This window comes from Aethalodelphis obliquidens, unplaced genomic scaffold, assembly GCF_003676395.1.
Source record: "Aethalodelphis obliquidens isolate GAN/ISIS:26980383/991018 unplaced genomic scaffold, ASM367639v1 scaffold17, whole genome shotgun sequence".
Classification (NCBI taxonomy): Eukaryota; Metazoa; Chordata; class Mammalia; order Artiodactyla; family Delphinidae; genus Aethalodelphis; species Aethalodelphis obliquidens.
Genome location: NW_020837961.1, coordinates 26,543,213 through 26,561,577, shown reverse-complemented (window position 1 = coordinate 26,561,577; position 18,365 = coordinate 26,543,213). Strand labels below are relative to the sequence as shown.

General features: G+C 42.6%; 1 protein-coding gene across 2 annotated transcripts in view; it reads left to right on the top strand.

Annotated features, from left to right (window-relative positions):
* The window catches only part of NR3C2 (nuclear receptor subfamily 3 group C member 2), a 370,425-nt gene that overhangs the window by 348,089 nt on the left and 3,971 nt on the right, over positions 1-18,365 (top strand). The window contains exon 9 of one of the 2 annotated variants that reach the window (XM_027117134.1): positions 2,536-3,073. The exons of the other annotated variant lie outside the window; for it this stretch is intronic. Within the exon in view, the coding sequence (XP_026972935.1) occupies positions 2,536-2,556 (21 nt within the window). The 3' untranslated portion in view covers positions 2,557-3,073. Of the gene's footprint in view, positions 1-2,535; positions 3,074-18,365 lie in introns of those variants that run through there. 2 annotated transcript variants of the gene reach the window in all.

The window sequence follows — 18,365 nt, the reverse complement described above, 5'->3', positions numbered from 1 at the left end:
CAGAACCCTTCATCTTGCAGAACTGAAACTCTCTACCTATTAACTCCTGCTTCCCCTCCCCGCACCAGAACAGCCACCATTCTGCTTCCTGTCTCTGAATCTGACTGTTCTAGTACCTCATCTGTGTGGACTCATCCAGTATTTGTCTTTTGAGACTGGCCTATTTCACTTAGTATGATATCCTCCATTGCCATCCATGTTGTAGCATATGTCAGAATTTCCTTCCATTTCAAGGGAAATCATAATCCACTATAGGTATAGACTACGTTTTGTTGACCCCTTCATCTGCCAGCAGACACTTGTCTTGCTTTACTTCTTGGCTATTGTGAATAATGTTGCTGTGGACATGGGTGTGCAGATATCTCTTTGAGACCCTACTTTCAATGTGGGGGGTATATTCCTAGAAATAGAATTCCTGGCTCACATGATAATTCTATGTTAAATTTTTTGAGGAACCACCAAACTGTTTTCCAGTTATTTTTACCTTCCCACTAACAGGGCACAAGGGTTACAGTCTCACCAACACTTGTTATTTGCTGGGGTTTTTTTTTGATAGTGGCCATCCTAACAGGTTTTAAAGTAGTATCTCATTGTGGTATTGGTTTGCATTTCCCTAATGATTAGTGATACTGAACATCTTTCAATGTGCCTATTGGCCATTTGTATGTTTTCTTTGGAGAACTGTCCAGTTTCTTTGCCCATTTTTAAAAATTGGTCTTTATCTTGTTGAGTTGTAGGCATTCTTTATATATTCTGGATTTTAACCCCTTATCCAATATATGACTTGCAAATATTTTCTCCCATTCCATGGGTTTTTGTCTTGGTGTGAAAAATCTTTCTCTTATGAACTTACAATGATAACAGACAGTAGTTTGTTCCTTTTAATCCTTAACTGGCAAAATTAAAGATTATGTCTGATCCCAATTTATTTAAAGAGAGGGGAAGAAGCATTTTCTTCTTATGATAACCACTCCTTTGGCTTCGTTATTCATTTCATAAGTTTCATAAGTATACCCACAGAACATGTGCCATTGTTCACAGCTAGTTTTGAAAATCTGTAAGAAAAGAAAGTCCTGTAAGGATGCTGGGGAGAAACTTGGACCTTGCCTTTTTCAGGGACGTTAAGGGAAATGTGCATTCCATTTCCACGTGATCCCGTGAGATTTATGATGCCATAGGGTGGGCTTTCTGGAAAAAGAAACATCAGATAGAAAGATCCACTGAGGGTCCAGGAAGCCGTGCTCATAGAAAATCACATCTGACATACAGGAATCTTCCCAATCTGAAATCTGTCTAGGGAAGATTTTGGAAAGCTATCTCATTGTCTAACACCTGTGTCTATAAATCCCCCCCCCCTCTTAGGCAGCCTAAATCCCTCCTCTTACAATTAAAATAAATACATAATGCCTGGGATTTACCTAGTGCCTTTCTTCCTAAGTCCTAGCATTAAAGCCTTCTAATATCTCCATGAAGGAAGGATGAGTAAATACTACTATTTACACTTCATCACCTCATCTTAATTCCTTTCTCTGTAAAAAGGGAATAATAGTAATATTTACTCATTTCTTTTTACCCTGTTTATAGAGAAAAGAATTAAGGCAGGGAGTGATTAAGTGCATTTTCCCTGGTTCATGAGCGAGGCAGGCGCAGAAGGCAGCAGCAGAGGGGAGAGAAGCCCCTGTGGAGGATGGCAGTGCAGAGCCAGCCCTGCACCTGGTCAGCCCTATGGCTCCTGGTAGCTTAGCTGCCACTTCGGGGGCCCCGCACATAAAAGGGCCCCCCTCTTGGCTTAATGGTCTGATGTCACCATCTTGAAATTCTTAGCAAACTTTGAACAAGGGGCCCCAAGTTTTCATTTGGCACTGAGCCCCACAAACGATGCAGCCTGTCTCGGGCATAATATAATCTTTTTAAGATCATGTTGATCAGAGGAGATGCTGAGTGTGAAGAGCAGCTTGTAGCCCGTGGTGCACCGTGCAAATGTGTCTGTGGAAGAAGCAGGGGTAGGAAAGGCAGAAAGCTTCATTGGAGCAGGGCATGAGGACGGAAGGGAACAAGAGACACCAATGCACTGTAAAGGAACCTTAAAACTAAAATCATTTTAAATGACTGAGATTGAAAAGGCTGGGAGGATGCCAGTGGATCGATTTTATTTATCACTGTCATGGTTAATGGGACTAGAAATTGTATATGGTTTCACAGTACAGTAAATACGTGTCCTTTTGGTGGACTATTTAGTGTCATTTTTTTTTTTTTTTTTTTTGCGGTATGTGGGCCTCTCAGTGTTTTGGCCTCTCCCGTTGCGGAGCACAGGCTCCGGACGCACAGCCTCAGCTGCCATGGCTCACGGGCCCAGCCGCTCCGCGGCATGTGGGATCTTCCCGGACCGGGGCACGAACCCGTGTCCCCTGCATCGGCAGCAGGACTCTCAACCACTGCGCCACCAGGGAAGAACTTTTTTTGCATTTTTGTTGGTGATTTTGCTGTTTAAAATTGTCCCCATGTACTGCTCACACACTGTCTTGTGCTTTTCAGCGCAAGGAGGCTGTGATGTGACTTATGGAGAAAATAATCTTCGTTCGGGCATGAGTTATAATAATGCTGTTGGCCGTGAGTTCAGTGTGAAGGAATCAGCAACACACATGGGAATAAGGTGTCTTTAAACAGAAACACGTAAAACAAGGTTATGTATCACTTGTTTGATGAAAATGTTGTGACCAGTAGCTTGTGGGAACCTAACCCTCTATATCCCTAGGAGCAAAGGTTCTGTATTCGCTGACTCACTCTTGGCAATGACTTTATAGAACATAACTACCACGAACAGTGGGAATCAACTGTAAATGTATGTGAACTGCAGTGACTATAGGTTCAAAGGTCAAAAATGGAAGACATGAGTGATGGGAACTCTCCATTTAAATGACAAATTCTGGATCCTTTAAGCTGGGCAATGTTTTCGGTTCCCTAGTTCAACCCCTTTATGGACAAGGATTCTTTCTAAAGCCTTTTTTTTTCTAAATTTTATTTATTTACTTTTGGCTGCGTTGGGTCTTCATTGTGGTGTGTGGGCTTCTCATTGCAGTGGCTTCTCTCGTTGCGGAGCACAGGCTCTAGGCATGCTGGCTTCAGTAGTTGTGGCATGCAGCCTCAGTAGTTGTGACTCGCGGGCTCTAGAGCGCAGGCTCAGTAGTTGTGGTGCACGGGCTTAGTTGCTCTGAGGCATGTGGGATCTTCCCAGACCAGTGCTCGAACCCATGTCCTCTGCATTGGCAGGTGGATTCTTAACCACTGCACCACCAGGGAAGCCCTCCAAAGCATTTTTTAAAGCCTTGAAGAATCTGTATAATATTTGGAACACCAGATCTGGCCACCACCGTATCACTTGATCCATATACTTCTTTTGCCCACATTTAATATTTCTAAAATCAGGAAACATCTTATACTTGCTTTATTTATTTTAGCAAGCAACCAAAACCTGTTCTCCCAAGGCTGTTACTGAATCCGTGGTGTGCCTTCCAATCCAGGGCCAGCAGACTCTTTCCATAAAGGACCAGGTAGTAGATGCTGTAGGCCTTGTGGGTCCCATGGTCTTTGCCACAGCTACTCAGCTCTGTCACTGTAGCCTGAAAGCAGCCACAGATAGTATCTAAATGAATGAGCATGGCTGGGTTCCAGTAAAACTTTTCCATATAATTTTCATCTGTCACAAAATATTCTTTAGATTTTTTTGCAACCACTTAAAAGTGTAAAAAACAAAATGAAAAGACTTACAAACACCATTATTAGGTCAGATTTGCCCTGGAGGCCCGACTTTGCCAACCCCTGATTCCTTCAGTGGCATCGTAGGATCAAAGGAATAAATTCAGCCACCTTGGTCTCTACTGTAGTATCCCTGCTTGGATCAGAAGAGGCCTTCGGTCCTTAGCCAGGGGTGTCTGCCCTTGTTACTCAGTGTTCCTTTTCTTTCAGAGACTGAAATAAGGATTTAACTGCTTAATCTTAATGTAACCAGACAGTAAAGTTGGTAACTTATAAATATGAATTGGTTTAGGTTTTTACATTGTTCCGTGTAGCGTACATTTGCAAGAAGGATCTAGAAAATATTGAAAACAAAAGTAGCAAAAGTTCATACTTCTATATACAGTAACGTGCCAATGCATTTCACACATAACCCTTTCATTAGATTTCCTTTGTTCAGCAATGTTCTAATTATCCCCTTATCTTTAAGCTCTACTTTCTGCTTTTGCATTGTGTCATTTTTCTTTGTGTTTTTCACGTGTACAACAGACCTTATTCACAGGAAGGCGGAGCCGCGATCTAGAATGAGGCTTGTAATACAAGGAAACTTAAACAGAGTGGAAATTAAATAAATTTAAGTACCAAAAAAAATAATCAGAAGGAAATTGAACCCATCTTGCTTAGCACAGCATCCAGACAACGTATTTTGAAGATTGAATATTCATCACTGACCAGAGATCAGTGACTGGTGTTGAATTTATTATAAAAATGGTGATGAGGAATGAATTAAAATGTAACCTCAGATAACAGTCAGATGCTGATGGATGGGAAGCAGAGGTGAGTGTTCAGAAATGCCCTTGGCTTTTCATGACATGTTGAGCAGCCTGCTTCCCATCCCGGCCGCCAGCCCATTCCTGGGCACCTGGTGTGGCCCAGCTGCTCCAGCCCGTACCAGCCTAGACTCAGGGACCAGCCCTTTGGGGCCACAGGGGACATCCCTGGCGTCGTCAGGCAGCTGGGCCTCTGGAAGCAGAGCCAGAGGTGCCCATTTTGGCCTGGAGTCACCCTTGCAGAGAGTCCGCTTGCCTAGAATTTGCAGGCAGGGCTGACATGAGCAAGCAACCGCACCGAGGCTTGTCTCCTGCTTCAGGGACACACTTGAATCCAGATGCCCGACTCCATGTGGGCTGGCCCTTGGCAGAGGACAGCAGGTTTTTAAAATAAGGAATCAACAAAAGATAACCCTTCCAGATGGCAGCTTTGCTGCTGCCGGTGGTAGTTCAGAGCCCCATAACACCCTGCTAAGTTCCCCAAATGCCTCCTGTAGGCCAAGAATTTAGCTGATACATTGAGCGTACTGACAGCCAAGCTTTGGGCCAAAAAACACCCTTTTGGTGAGTGTTTAAAATCCAATCTTTTTAGGTATTTTTCTGATGGCGTTTTTTTTTTTAAATTGAAGTATAGTTGATTTACAATGTTGTCTTAATTACTGCTATACAGCAGGGTGATTCAGTTATACATGTATATACATTCTAATATTCTTTTCCATTATGGTTTATCATAGGATAGTTTTTTAATTAAATTATTTATTTTTGGCTGCGTTGGGTCTTCGTTGCTGCGTGTGGGCTTTCTCTAGTTGCGGCGAGTGGGGGCTGCTCTTTGTTGCGGTGCACAGGCTTCTCATTGCGGTGGCTTCTCTTGTTGCAGAGCACGGGCTCTAGGCATGTGGGCTTCAGTAGTTGTGGTTCGTGGGCTCTAGAGTGTAGGCTCAGTAGTTGTGGCGCATGGGCTGTAGAGCATAGGCTCAGTAGTTGTGGCGCACGGGCTTAGTTGCTCCGCGGCATGTGGGATCTTCCCAGACCAGGGCTCGAACCTGTGTCCCCTGCATTGGTAGGTGGATTCTTAACCACTGCACCACCAGGGAAGTCCTATCACAGGATACTGAATATAGTTCCCTGTGCTATACAGTAGGACCTTGTTGTTTATCCATTCTATATATAAAAACTTACATCTGCTAACCCCAACCTCCCATTCCACCCCTCCCCCAACCCCCTCACCTTTGGCAACCACCAGTCTGTTCTCTATGTCCATGATTCTGTTTCAGAGATGGGTTCATTTGTGTCATGTTTTAGATTCCACATATAAATGATATCATATGGTATTTGTCTTTCTCTTTCTGACCTACTTCATTTAGTGTGATAATCTCTAGTTGCTTCCATGTTGCTGCAGATGGCATTATCCCATTCTTTTTTATGGCTGAGTAGTATTCCATTGTGTATGTATACATCACATCTTCTTTATCCATTCATCTGTAGATGGACATTTAGGTTGTTTCCATGTCTTGGCTATTGTGAATAGTGCTGCTATGAATAGGGGTGCATGTATCTTTTTGAATTATAGTTTCGTCTGGATATATGCCCAGGAGTGGGACTGCTGGATCGTATGGTAATTCAGTTTTAATTTTCTGAGGAACCTCCATTCTGTTTTCCACAGTGGCTGCACCAGCTTACATTCCCACCAGCAGTGTAGGAGGGTTCTCTTTTCTCCACACCATCGCCAGCATTTGTTATTTGTAGACTTTTTAATGATGGCCATTCTGACACATTTAAGGTGGTACCTCATTGTAGTTCTGATTTGCATTTCTCTAATAATTAGCGATGTTGAGCATCTCATCATGTGCCTATTGGCTATCTATATTTCTTCTTTAGAGAAATGTCTGTTTAGTTCTTCTGCCCATTTTTCAATTGGGCTGTTTGTTTTTTTGTTGTTGAGTTGTATGAGCTGTTTGTATATTTTGGAAATTAAATCCTTGTCGGCTGCATCAGCCTGTAGGCTGTCTTTTCATTTTGTTTATGGTTTCCTTTGCTGTGCAAAAGCTTGTAAGTTTGATTAGGTCCCATTTGTTTATTTTTGTTTTTATTTCTATTGCCTTGGGAGACTGACCGAAGAAAACATTGGTATGATTTATGTCAGAGAATGTTTTGCCTATGATCTCTTCTAGGAGATCTATGGTGTCCTGTCTTATGTTTGTCTTTAAGCCATTTTGAGTTTATTTTTGTGTATGGTGAGAGGATGTGTTCTAACTTCATCAGTTTACATGCAGCTGTCCAACTTTCTCAACACCACTTGCTGAAGAGACCTTTTCCCATTGTATATTCTTGCCTCCTTTGTCAAAAATTAATTGACCATAGGTGTGTGGGTTTATTTCTGGGCTCTCTGTTCTGTTCCGTTGATCCCTAAGTCTGTTTTTGTGCCAATACCACGCTGTTTTAATTACTGAAGCTTTTTAGTATTGCCTGAAGTCTGGGAGGGTTATGCCTCCTGCTTTCTTCTTTTTCTTCAGGATTGCTTTAGCAATTCAGGTCTCTTATGGTTCCATATGAATTTTAGGATTATTTGTTCTAGTTCTGTGAAAAACGTCATGGGTAATTGGATAGGGATCACATTAAATCTGTAGATTTCTTTGGGTAGTATGGCCATTTTAACAATATGAAGTCTTCCAATCCAAGAGCATGGGATATCTTTCCATTTCTTTGAATCATCTTCAGTTTTCTTTATCAGTGTTTTTATAGTTCTCAGAGTATAAGTCTTTCACCTCCTTGGTCAGGTTTATTCCTAAGGATTTTATTTTGGGGGGTGCGATTTTAAAAGGGATTTTTTTTTTACATTCCCTTTCTGATATTTCATTATTGGTGTAAAGAAATTCAACCAGTTTCTGAATGTTAATTTTGTATCCTGCTACCTTGCTGAATTCGTTTGTCAGTTCTAATAGTCTTTGTGTGGAGTCTTCAGGGTTTTCTATATATCGTATCATATCATCTGCATATAATGACAACTTTACCTCTTCCCTTCCAATTCGGATACCTTTTATTTCTTCTTCTTAGCTGATTGCTATGGCTAGGACTTCCAGTACTATGTTGAATAGAAGAGGTGAGAGTGGGCATCCTTGACTTGTTCCAGATTTTAGCATGAAGGCTTTCAGCTTTTCACCATTGAGTATTACATTGGCCGTGGGTTTGTCATAAATAGCTTTTATTATCTTTGAGATATGTTCCCTCTCTACCCACTTTTGTAAGAGTTTTTATCATGAATGAATGTTAAATTTTGTCAAATGCATTTTCTGCATCTATTGAGATGATCATGTGGTTTTAGGCTTTTCTTTTGTTCATATGACATATCACATTGATTGATTTGCATATGTTGAACCATCCTTGTGAACCTGGGATGAATCCCACTTTGTCGTGGTGTATGATCTTTTTTATGTGTTATTGGATTCAGATACCTTTTTTTATTGAGATATAACTGACATAACATTGTGTGAGTTTAAGATGTCCAACATATTGCTTTGATACATTCATATATTGCAAAATGATTACCACCATAGCATTAGCTAACACCTATCATGTCACATAATTATCATTTCTTTTTTGTGGTAGGAACAATTAAGTCCTAGTCTGTTAGCAACTTTATAAAACAGTATTGTTGTCACTGTGGTGTGCATTAGATCTCTAGGACTTATTTATCTACTGGTTGCAAGTTTGTACCTTCAAACAACATCTCCCTAAGTCCCCCATTCCCTGGTAACCATTCTTCTACTCTCAGTTTTTAAGCGTTTGGCTTTTATAGATTCTACATATAAATGAGATCATAGAATATTTGTCTCTCTCCATCTGACTTATCTCACTTACCATAATGCCCTCACAGTGCATCAGTGTTGTTGCAAATAGCAGAATTTACTCCTTTCTCATGGCTGAAAAATTTTGTGTGTGTGTGTGTGTGTGTGTGTATCACATCGTCATCCATTCATCCGTTGACACTTGGGTTGTTTCCATATCTTGGCTGTTGTGAATAATGCTGCAGTAAATATGAGAGTGCACATATCTCTTTGATATCCTGTTTTCCTTTCCTTCAGCTATATACCCAGGAGTGGAGTTGCTGGATCATAGGTTAGTTCTGATGTTTTGAGGAACCTCCATACTGTTTTTCCATAGTGGCCAAACCACTTTGCATTCCCACCAACAACAGTGCACAAGGGTCCCCTTTTCTTCACATCCTCACTAGCACATATCTCTTGTCTTCTTCGTGATAGCCATTCTAACAGGTGTCATCATCTGATATCAGTGAGTTATTTCATTGTGCTTTTGATTTAAATTTCCCTGGTTAATGATGTGGAGCATCTTTTTCACATACCTGTTGGCAATTTGGATGTCTTCTCTGGAAAAATGTCTATTCAGTCCCTCTGCCCATTGTTTAATCAAATTGTTTATTATTGAGTTATATGAGTTTTTAATATATTTTCGATATTAATCCCTTATATGATATATGGTTTGAAGATACTGTCTCCTGTTCTGTCATTTGCCTTTTCATTTTTTTTTTTTGATTCTTTTGCTCTGCAGAAGCTTTTTAGCTTGACGTAGTCATACTTGTTGAACTTTGGTGTCATGTCTAAAAAATCATTGCCAAGACCAATGTCAAGGAACTTCTTTCTTATATTTTCTTCTATGATTTTTAATGGTATCAGGTCTTACATTTAAGTCTTTAATCCATTTTGAGTTCATTTTTGTGAGTGGTGTAAGATAGGGGCCCAGTTTTAGTCTTCTGCATGTGGTTATCCAGTTTTCCCAACACCATTTGTTGAAGAGACTATGCTTTCCCCATTGAGCGTTCTTGGCTCCCTTGTCAAATGTTAGTTGATCAAAAATGCAGAGGTTTATTTCTGGGCTCTCTTTCTGGTCCGTAAGTCTATGTATCTATTTATTTGCCAGTACCTTACTGTTTTAATTACTATGGTTTTGTAGAAAAGTTTGAAATCAGGAAGAGTGATGTCTCTGACTCTTCTTCTTTCTCAAGATTGCTTTGGCTATTTGAAGTCTCTTGTGGTTCCATACAAGTTTTAGGGTTGTTTTTTCTACTTCTATGAAAAATGCCATTGGAATTTTGATAGGGATTGTGTTGAATCTGTACATGGCTTTGAGTAGTATGGACATTTTAACAGTATTGTCCTTTGATTCATGACCACGGGATGTCTTTCCATTTGTTTGTGTCTTCTTCAGCTTCTTTCATCATGGTCTTGTAGTTTTCATTGTAAAGATCTTTCACTTCTTTGGTTAAATTTATTCCTAAGTATTTTATTGTTTTGAAGCTATTGTGAATGGGATAGTTTTATTTCTTTTTCATATGTTTCATTGTTAATATGTAGAAATGCAACTGACTTATGTATGTTGATTTTGACCTCTGCAACTTTATTGAATTTGTTAATTAGTTCCAACAATTTGGGGGCTTTGTATTTAGGATTTTCTGTATATAAGATCATATCATTTGCAAACAGAGGTAATTTTACTTCTTCTTTTCTGATTTGGATGCCTTTTATTTCTTTTTCTTTACTAATTGTTCTAACTAGGATTTCCAGTACTGTACTGATTAAGAGGGGTGAGAGTGGGCACCCTTGTCTTGTTCCTGATATTAAATGAAGAAAAACTTTCAGTCTTTCTCCATTGAGTATAATGTTAGCCCTGAATTTGTCGTATATGGCCTTTATTACATTGAGGTATGTTCCCTCAATACCCAATTTGTTGAGGGTTTTTATCATGCAAGGATGTTGCATTTTGTCAGATGCTTTCTCTGCATTTATTGAGATTGTATAATTTTTATTTTTAATTCTGTTAATGTAGTGTGTATTTATTTATTTGTGTATTTTGAACCATTCTTGCATCCCAGGGATAAATCCCACTTGGTCATGGTGTATAATCCTTTTACTGTAATGTTGAATTTCGTTTGCTAATCTTTTGTTGAGAATTTTTGCATCTATATTCATCAGGGATATTGGCTTATAGTTTTCTTTTCTTTGGCTTTGGTGTCAGAGTAATGCTGGCCTGGTAAAATGAGTTTGGAAGTATTCCTTCTTCTTCAGTTTATAGGACAAGTTTGAGGAAGATTGACATTAATTCTTCTCTAAACGTGTGGTAGAATTTGCCAGTGAAGCCAGCTGGTCCAGGGTTTTCTATATTTGGAGATTTTTGATTACTGATTCAGTCTCCTTACCAGTTATTGGTTAGTTCAGATTTTCTGTTTCTTCCTGATTCAGTCTGAGCAGGTTGTGTGCTTCTAGGAGTTTATCCATCTCTTCCAGGTTACCCAACTCGTTAGCATATTATTGTTCTTAGTAGTCTCTTATGATCCTTTGTATTTCTGTAGTATCAGTTGTAATATCTCCTCTTTCATTTCTGATTTTATTTGAGTCTTCTTTTTTTCTTCGTCTACCTATAATTTTGTCAGTTTCATTTATCTTTTCAAAAAACCAACTCATTTATTTTTTTTTCCTATTGTTTTTCTGGTCTCTATTTCATCTATTTCCATTCTGATCCTTGTCATTTCCTTCCTTCTGCTAACTTTGAATATAGTTTGTCCCTTTTTTCTCCTGGTTCCTTGAAGTGTAAATTTAGGTTATTTATTTGAGATCTCTCTGTTTTCTTAATGTATGCATTTATCACCATAAACCCCCTCTCAGAACTGCTTTTACAGCATCCCATGGATTTTGGTATGTTGTGTTTCCATTTTTATTTGTTTTGAGATATTTTTTAAATTTCTTCTTTGACCAATTTGTTATCCAGGAGTGTGTTGTTTAATTTCTACATATTTGTAGATTTTCCAGCTTTTCTCTTGTTGAACTCTAGCTTCATACCATATGGCCAGAAAAGATACTTGGTATAATTTCATTCTTCTTAAATTTGCCGAGACTTATCTTGTGTTCTCCCACATGGTCAATCCTGGAGAATGTTCCATGTGCACCAGAGATGAATGTATAGTCTGCTTCTGTTGGATGGAATGTTCTCTTAATATCTGTTAGGTCTATTTGGCCTAATATATGGTTCAAGTCCCGTGTCTCCTTATTGATTTTCTGTCTGGACGATCTGTTCATTGCTGAAAGTAGGGTGCTTAAGTCCTTTACTATTATTGGATTGTCATGTATTTTCCCCACCAGATATGTTAGTATTTGCTGAATATATTTAGGTGCTCTGATGTTGCGTGTGTGTGTGTGTGTGTGTGTGTGTGTGTGTACACACACACACACACGTTTTCTTGATGAATGTACCCCTTTATCATTATATATTGACTTTCTTTGATGCTTGTTACCATTTTTGGCTTAAAGTCTATTTTGTTTGTAATAAATACAGTTACTCCCACTTTCTTTTCAATTCTACTTGCATGGAACATCTTTTTCCATTCTTTCACTCTGAGCCTGTGTGTGTCCTTAAAGCTGAAGTGAATCTCTTGTAGGTAGCATATAGTTGGGTCTTGATATTTCACCCATCCAGCCACTCTGCATCTTTCGACGGTGAATTCAGTCCATGTACATTTAGAGTTGTTATTGGTATGTAAGGACTTAGTAATGCCATCCGGTTCATTGTTTTCTGGTTGCTTTGTATTTTCATTGTTTCTTTTTCCTCTGTTTCTGCCTACCTTTGTAAATTGGCATTTTCCATTTTGGTATGCCTGTTTCCCTTTTCTTTATCTCTTGTGCATCTACTCTAGGTGTTTTGGTTTGTGGTTACCACAAGGCTTACATAAGACATTGCATAGATAAAACAGTCCATTTTAAGTTCATAGCAACCTAACTTCAGTTGTCTACACAGGCTACCCCATTTTATATTTTTGATGTATTATTTAACAAATTATAGTCACTATAATTATTTTTGATACTCTTTTATAGTAAAGTGGTTAACGTACCATCCTATTACAGAATTAGGATTTTCCAAGTCTGACTGTATATTTACCCTTACCAGTGTCTTAGATACTCATATATGTTCATGTCACTGATTAGCATATATCCATTTTAGCTTGAAGTACTCCTTCCAGCATTTCTTTCAAGGGGGGGGCGGTCTAGTGGTAATGAACACCCTCAGCTTTTGTCTGTTTTGGAAAGTCTTTCTCTCCTATGTATTTGAAAGGTAATTTTGCCAGATAGTTTTTGGCTGGCAATTCTTTTCTTTCAGCACTTTGAATATGTGATTCTGCTCTCTCCTGGCCTGTAGGGTTTCTGTTGGGAAATCTTCTGATAGCCTAATGGAAGTTCCTTTGTAGGTTACAATCTTTTTTCCCTGGCTATTTTTAGAATTATTTATTTTTGCTGTATGACAGTTTCATTATAACATGTTTTAGAGTAAGCCTCTTTGCATTGAGAAAACAGAGTTTTCTCCCCAGGTTTGGGAAGTTCTTGGCTATTTCTTTAAATAAATTTTCTGCCCCATATCCCTCTCTTCTCCTTCTGGAACCCTGATTTTTCTAATGTTAGGTGTTTTAATGGAATCCCTTAGATCACATAGGCTTTCTTCACTCTTTTTCATTCTTTTTTCTCCTTTAATGTGCATAATTTGGAATCTTCTGACTCACTTATTCTTTCTTCCTTTGCTCTGCTTTACCGCAGATGCTCTCTATAGCATTCTTCACTTCATTCCATGAGCTCCTCAGCTCCAGAATTTCTGCTTGGTTCTTTTTTATGATTTGTGTTTCTTTGATAAACTACTCATTTTGAGCCTGTATTTCTTCATGATTTTGTTGAACTGTCTTCCTGAGTTTTCTTGTAGCTGAGTTTGTGCAAAACAGCAATTCTTGAATTTAGCTAGATTGCAAAAGTCCATGCCTTTGAGCTCAGTTATTAGAGAATTATTATCTTTTGGAGATGACGTTTTCTTGATTTTTCATATTCCTTGTAGTTTTGCGTTGCCTTTTTCTTGCACTTGAAGTGGCAGATACTGTCTTCAGTTATTGCTAGTTGCCTTCAGATGGGATAGTCTGTTCATTGGCGCTCTTCTGCCTTTGTAAGGATACATCTGTTCCACTCCTTTTTGCTTCTCGTTGTGGCAGAATTCTGCAGCTTTTCTGTCTTTCCTGGTTCTTACAGCTCCCCAGGATGGCTACTAGAGGCCCCTTTTTGTTTTCCAGAAAGTGGCACCACTGTAGCTCAAGTTTGTGGTTTCTCCGTAGCCCACAGATCCTGGCCTGTTTTCTGAGCACACTTCCTGTCTACTGGAGCTCACTCTTGCCACCACACTCAGGAGTGTGCACAAGATGCCAGCTGCAGAGTGGGGGGAGGTATGAGTTTAGCACTCAGGGATTGGGGGGGGTACCTGTGGACCCTCTAGGGAGATCCCCAGAGGCTCAGGGTAGACCTTAATGGCTGTGTCCCTTTAATGCCCTTGGATATTCCTATCTGTCTCTTTCCCAATCTCCTCCCTCCTCCTCCCAGTCATGGAAGTCCCACCTCAGTACTCTGGGTGCCACTGGTTTCTCCAGCTGTATCCTGCAACACGAGGGTAGCCAAGCACTCACTCACCACTCTCCTTTTCTCCTGGGGGAGAGGTTGCTGCTACCTGATAATTTGGCCCCACGCAGTGTCGCCAGGGGTTGGGACAGCGCTGGTAAAGTTCTTTCCTCTCCACTACTTCCAAACTCATTTAATTTTATTGCTCCAGTGGTGTGCAGGCGTCTCCCCTTGGGAAGGCTGATTTTCTGCGATTTCTCCCTTGTCAGTCGGTATCTGCCCAGGTCAGCAGTCTCCAGGTATTTTCCTGACCATGGCAAGAGGGGTTGGGACAGGTTCACTGGTTTCATAGCCCATGCCAAAGTCTGTCTGCCTATTACCAGATGCACAGATGGGCAAGACTCCTCCCCAGGTCCCTTTGCACGTGGGACCGGATCCCAGAGCTCCACAAAGGTGCTTTTGTTCATGGATGGATGACTAATTCTTTGTTGAAAGGGGGGCATTGTCAGCGTCATGATGCTGACAGTACTCTTTGATGGTCTCTTGCTGATACTTCTTCTCTCAGTTGCCTCTAGGAGGCCTTCAGGACTCTCCTAAACTCAGCCTCTAGTAGAGCCTGCCAGCACTCAGCGGGGTAGCCTCACTGCAGGGCCTGGGTTTTCAAAGGGAATCCACGAGTAAACAGTCTAACCTTGTTGTTAAAGGTACATTTTCTTCTGGGTGTAGAAACAAGTGCTACCAAGTTGAGGGGGTGTTGTTACCATCACATTTTGCTGAGACGTCACCAGCCAGAGAGAAGCAGTCCTGCGTGGCCACGGGGACCCAGCCTGTGCACATGCCAGCATCTTCCACACTAGCCCTCACTGGGTGGCGGTTGCGGGTTTTGAATGAAGCCCTGACTCCTTATATAATCACTGTGCATCATTTTCCAGCATTCAGAAGGCCATTGCTAGAGGGTAGACAGTTGCTAGTCGTTTCTGTCTATACCTTAACAGTATTTAGAGTTGAAGCTGTGTATCTTTTGCCCCTAATGCTATCAGTATATCTGGCTAAAATTCTGATCTTTGCAAATAAAGCTTCAAACCTCCCAATGCTCAATTCAAGCCAAAGCGCCATCCTCATGAGGTGAAAGTTCTAGAGTCAGCGGCTAACTTATGAGACATGGGCTTGCTGTTGAAAACCCGTGGGACCCAACCCAGAGAGGCTGTTATCATTCAGTTGCTCAGTCACTGCTCACTGATTGTGTAATCTTGGAACAGCAGTGCCGAACCCTCCCTGCGTGCCCCTGCCTCCAAGAGACTGCAGCTCATGGTGGGAGCAGGGCCCAGCTACTGGCCTGCCACAGGCGATGACTCAGTGGACAGAGTGGGAAATAGGCACCGACTGAGCCTGATAGCTTCAGTGTCGAACAAGCAAAGTGCCACCAGTCAACCTGTGACCTTGTCAGGCTCCTCTGTCACCCTAACAGCTGTGGCCCTGACATCGGGCTCTGGATAAATCATGTTGAGCGTCCAGCTAGACTTCTGTGATCCCAACAGATGCCTTTTGTACAGAATGAGAAGTCAACGCAGGACTCTCTGATTCCTAATAATATGGACTCTTATTACTGATTATAATTAGGGTTCTTGACTCTCCTTCTAGCCTAGTATTAACCAGCCTTCCAGGCTGTGACCGTGGGGCCTGCCTGCCCCCAACCAACCCCCTGTACCTGGGGCAGAGGACAGGATGGTGCCTGGTGAGGGCACACGCATCATACCTGGTTGTCCCCATGCTTCCTGGCTCCTCCAGGCTCTGGCAGAGGTGCCACCTGCCTTGCATCAGGCCGACATCCAGGAGACACACGTGTGTAACGTGACCGTTGGACACTTCGCTGTGACACGGCAGTTTGGCTCAGGAACCGGTATCTGTTCTGATGGGTCAACATCTCTGCTGACCCAACAGTATGTGACCCCCCCCCCGCTCTCAGGACCTAGTTCCCACCGCCTCATGCTCTGACCACCTGCAGCTTCGCCCTCCCCGTGCCTTGTTTTTTCCAGGAGGGGTGGTGCCCTCGTACCAACCTCAGCAACAGGCCAACTCAGACATCCGCTAAGGGCCAGGGACCCCTAGGGCCCGGCGCACTGGCAATGCACTGTGGGTCAGCAGGCAGGTCCTGCAGCCTGGCCACTCAGTGACTGGGGGGTTCCTGGCTTCGATTCTCAGATGATCCCTGACCCCAGCAACTGCAGCCGTTGGCTCAGGCCCTGCTGGGTTGGGATCTTCAGAGGTTTGCAGCCCTCCCAGGGCAGGCAGGTCTGGCAGGCTTGTGAGGCAGCCAGCGCCTTCTGGTAGCTGCTGGGGCCCCCAGGCATCTTGGTCAGTTAGTGGTAATGGGGGTCCCCTCTCCAGGTGTTCACAGGGTCAGAGGCCCAGCCCTGGCCTTCCAGGCTGACCCCATGTGCCCCAGGAGAGCCCCCATCCCTCAGCAGCTGACATCTATTATGAACAGAAGCCCTGGGTATAGCTCATAACTGGAAATGAGCTGCTTTCCCAGTCCATGGAACGTGAACCAGAGATGCACGGGAAATGCCAGCCCCCGGTTAATATGCAGGGTCTGTGAGTAGCGTCTGGGACACCTAACCCCCAGCCAACCTGCCAGGAAAAACAGCTGAGCCCCTGGCCCTGGTCTCTCTCCATCTGGTCTAGTTCCCCAGCATCTCCTAGGCAATACTCGTGTGGGTGTTAAAGATGGGGCAGGGGACCTGTCCCCATTTACAGGCTCACAGAGGTGCTCCCCTGCACACTGCCTCAGGTTCACGGACTGATTTACTCTGCTCCTTACCTCTCGTTGTATATAGGAATCTGCAGGCAGTGCTGTCTCCTGTTTACAAGCATAAACCCTTCAGCGGCCCTGGCACTGCAGGCTCGCTCACAAGCTTCCTGCTGCTCTGAACCCCCTGAGCGACCCCACACTTGCTCCCTGAGTGCCACACGGCCCAGCTCCACCCCCCTCGGGTCATATGCCAAGGCCACCTTGTCACCATGACCTTCCACCTCACCCCTGCCCCACACCTCAGACGCTCTGAGCACCGGGAGCCTTTATCACCGGATGTGAGCCAGTCCCAGCCCCGGAGATGTGCAGGCTGTGGCCGCCAAGCAGAGCTGTCCTATGTTGGGGGGGGGGGGGGTTAATATGGCCTAGAAACTCGGATGTCAACGCTTGGGTTAAAATTCAAAAGGAAAAACACCCTCCTTCACAGCCCTGAAGGTGGCCACCCAGAGGGACCCTCGGGGGCAGTGGCAGGGGCAGAGATCAGGATGAACTTAAACTGGGTCCCGAGTGCCCTTGGCCGGTGCCACAGTGAGACTCGTCTGTGGTACCACACCTGGAGAGCAGGACCCAGTGTGGCTTTTAGCGCCCGCAGCCACTGGCCCACCACCGGAAACAATTAAGAAACCTGCCACCCCAAGTCTATTTCAAGACTCTTTCCAGGAAAGGCCAAACACAAAGTTCCCCCATCCCACATTTTATAGAAGGAAGGCCTGAGGACCAGGTTACACAAAGATGACCCAGAGCAGGTCCTGCAAGCTGTGTCCCAGTTTGCAGAGAAAAGTGATGGTTGAAGGAGTTTGGGAAGAGGGAGAGGATGACTGAGAATTGGCATCTGTTCAGCACTTACTTACTCCGTGCCAGTTCACTGACTCAGCCTCTGCTGCACCCCTCTGCAGCTGATACTCTCACGGCCCCCATTTTACAGATGGGGAAACTGAGGTGTATCACTCACTAAGCAAGCACAAGTGTGTCTGAACAAGCCCACAGCAGATGGTGCCTTGTGCTCTTTCCCAGCTTATTTGGCCCCAACTTCCTGTGGGTACAGAAAAGTCAGTCCTTGGACCTACCTAGGAAGATATCAGTCTACAGACTGAGGGCATTTTCAGGCACCAACAGAAGCACCAGTTACAGCTCCCAATGAGTTTTTCTGGATTCCTGGTTTGTATCGAAGGCCTTTACCACACAGTTATTTACTACGTGACTCAATTTAAGCCTGCTAATTGTTTTGGGTTTTTTTAATCTTGAGGGAAAGTTACAGATTTTCACTTAATAAAGTGAAAAACACTTTACTAAGATGACCGTTTTGACATGTAATGTTAATGTTGTCTGCTTTAATACAGTGGGAAATGACCCAAAGTCATTTTTCCCATGATAGGATACAGAATTAACTAAAGAAAAATTAGAATGTATACTTTCTGATTTGAAAGTATATTCCTAGTAAAGAGAATAGCACCCAGTAATGCTATACTGCATTTGTGGGTTGGTTTGTTTTTTTAACCTTACCGAATTGGGAGTAGTTCAGGTCCAGGAGGATAGGAAAGGTCCTTGGGTCACAGA